General features: G+C 41.6%; 1 protein-coding gene across 1 annotated transcript; it reads left to right on the top strand.

Moving 5' to 3' along the window:
- The first annotated feature begins 638 nt into the window (after positions 1 to 638).
- On the top strand, positions 639 to 1,367 carry hoatz (HOATZ cilia and flagella associated protein). Its single transcript, XM_034592420.1, has 2 exons — positions 639 to 1,170; positions 1,201 to 1,367. The coding sequence occupies exon 1, from the start codon at positions 644 to 646 to the stop codon at positions 1,154 to 1,156; it is 513 nt and encodes a 170-aa protein (XP_034448311.1). The 5' UTR covers positions 639 to 643; the 3' UTR covers positions 1,157 to 1,170; positions 1,201 to 1,367.
- Positions 1,368 to 2,675: the final 1,308 nt, after the last annotated feature.

The raw sequence follows: 2,675 nt of genomic DNA, 5'->3' as shown, positions 1-2,675 counted from the left end.
GCTCAACTCCAGGGAAATGTGAGAATCATGTCAGGTAAATGAAGTGATGATGAGGAGTATGGTGATGATGATGATGATGATGATGTGCTTCCTCTTCCACACGTTTAACCGGCCTGCAACACCTGGGGGTGGAGCATCATATGCCTTCAAATTAAGAGTCTTGAATTGTATGAGCATGTATAGAGAGGCCCAGTCTGATATATTTGCTAAACTAATAAGTACATCTAGTTACAAGTGGTGGAAAACAACTGAGCACATTAACTCAAGTATTGTACTTAAATACAATGTATGTATACGTTTTTCCAGCTATTTCTAGAGGTTCCAAACATATGTATAACAAATCATTGTTAATGGTTATTACTAAGTAATGATTTTGTAAAGTAAGTCAAAAGTAACTAATTATATTTTCTAAAGTAAAACATTTAGGTGGTTGAGTAAATCCTTTTTCTCTATCTTCATGTGACTCTAATACACGTCAGAGGGAAACATTGCACTTTTTATTCCATTATCCATTCCATTATCTGATCGCTAAATTATATTGAAACATTTTCCTTATTAGCCAATTAAGTCTACTTTTATTTTGAAATGAATTTGCGGAAGATGTAACAACGGTTCCTGTTGGTCTGCTGTTAGTCTCGTTACTATGGTGACCACACCTAACAACATCACTTTCCTTCTTCCTCCTAAAAACATGTCTGTTCACCCGGAGGACTTGGATCAATTCTTCACGGTGTTTGACGGCTCTGCTCCGGAGGACGTGTCCCACGCCCGGCAGCTGTGGAGCTCCATGTCCATGCTGCCGCCGCTCGAGTCCCGGCTGCTGCTGTCGGCTGACATCCGACAGAGGCTGCCGGTGTCCCGGCCGCAGCGCGGCAGCACCGCGGCTGCAGGAGCCCGGACCTCCAGTGCCTCGGAGACACCGAGCGCCCCGGCTCTGCGGCAGCAACGGGAGGAGAGGCAGCGGTACGAGGCCATGGCCGATCAGAGGAGGGAGATCCTGGCTCTGCTGAGGAGGCGGAGGGAGCAGAGGATCCAGAAGGAGCTGCTGTCTGAGCCCTTTAAACCGAAGGTGAAGCTCGGAGGAGGAAATGCGCTGAAGGTGCACCAGAGTTCAGACTGTGAGATGGACGCGGAGCTGGTGAAACAGCTGCAGTAGAACTGAACTGATCATGTGTTGGTGATGTTTAAAAAAGGCTTCAGACCTTTAAAAAGAAAATACAAAAAACTGAAGCAGCACTTTATACTTTTTAAAGACTGTTTTAACTTATAAAGTGATGGAGATTAAATGTGGTTTAGAGTCACTCATGTTCAATCTCATTTTCATCCAACATAAAAGCAAAGTTTGTCCAATATTACTGAAAAATACTTGATACTTCAATTGTTTTAGTTGTGATTCGGTCTGGAGTGTCAATACCACAGTGGCACCATGTAAATGTTGCATACAGCTGTAAAGGCTCTTCACACAGGGGTTTTCATCACACCTGTAGAGATGTTCAAAGACACCAACATTCTCCCGAGAGGACGTCCAAGGAAGAGTATTAGGATTAGACAGAGAAGAATGTCAAAATGTCAACAATAAAATCAAAATGTTCGGAATAATATTGAAATAGATCGGAGGAAGAATTAATGTTGAAAATTAAGATGAACTGTTGAGAATAATGCTGAAAGAAATTAGAGAAAAGGATTAAGTTGCAATGTTGGAAATTAAGATGAAATGTCGAGAATTCGGTTGAATTGTTGGGAATAAAATCACAAACCAGTGGAAATTTCGAGATTTAAGTCAAAATGTTGAGAATGAACTTAAAATCAAGTAGAGTACATTCCCCCAGTCAGTGTATGAAACCACATTTTAATTTGCTGGATCACGTCATAAAGATGTGGGATCTTTTTTCCACCACGTTTTGTAGAACAGTAGTTTTTACGGAGTGAAAATATAACTTCCATCCTGAGTGGAGGCAATTAGAGGTGTAGCTCATCGGTGCAACATAACAGGGTTAAAAGTGATGATGAACTTAATGAGGATTTTCTAATGGTCTCATTTACACTGGAATACATTTTTAATCCGGGACAAAAAGATGTCCCTCCTTATGGCAACAATGTGCTTTCATTTTTTTTAATTTTAAATCAAATATGTCAAATTGCCTTTTTCCATGATATCACAAGCTCTGGTGTTGCTGCTGCTCATGTGTGACTGGTGGTGGCTTTAACTCTCACAGCATAGTGCATAACCCTGTGGCTCCCGAACAGGTCAGTACACCAGCAGTTTAGATTCAAACAGCCTTACATGATGTGAAGTGAAGCGTAAGGTGGATGTTCGAATTCCAATGTCCAGGTGGAGAAGGCCCAACCATAAGTAGGAATAAGAAGAGGCCCTGCTGACTGTTGACTTTAAGCTGATTTGGTTAAAGTTTTTCAAAGCACACAGAGCTCACATGGGCCCATTGTCATAAACGCTCTTAACCTCTCGAATCCCAGATTATCTGTGTAATTCACCCTCCATCTGCCTTCAGAATCAACAATCTCCTCGCGTGCCAACCCCAATAACTATCAACTAAGTTCCCTTACTGATGGAGGACAGCATCTTATTTAATGAGAGTTTTAAAGGAAGCAGCAGGATGTTTAGCTTCAGTTTGTTCTGATGAAAAATACTGACACAGACACAGTTCTGGAAAAGT

The sequence above is a fragment of the Hippoglossus hippoglossus genome, chromosome 8 (assembly GCF_009819705.1).
Source record: "Hippoglossus hippoglossus isolate fHipHip1 chromosome 8, fHipHip1.pri, whole genome shotgun sequence".
Taxonomy (NCBI): Eukaryota; Metazoa; Chordata; class Actinopteri; order Pleuronectiformes; family Pleuronectidae; genus Hippoglossus; species Hippoglossus hippoglossus.
This window is presented reverse-complemented; position numbering and strand designations above follow the sequence as displayed.

Coding starts and splice junctions, on each gene's coding strand:
- hoatz (XM_034592420.1), top strand. CDS start 644: ATGGTGACCACACCTAACAACATCACTTTCCTTCTTCCTCCTAAAAAC.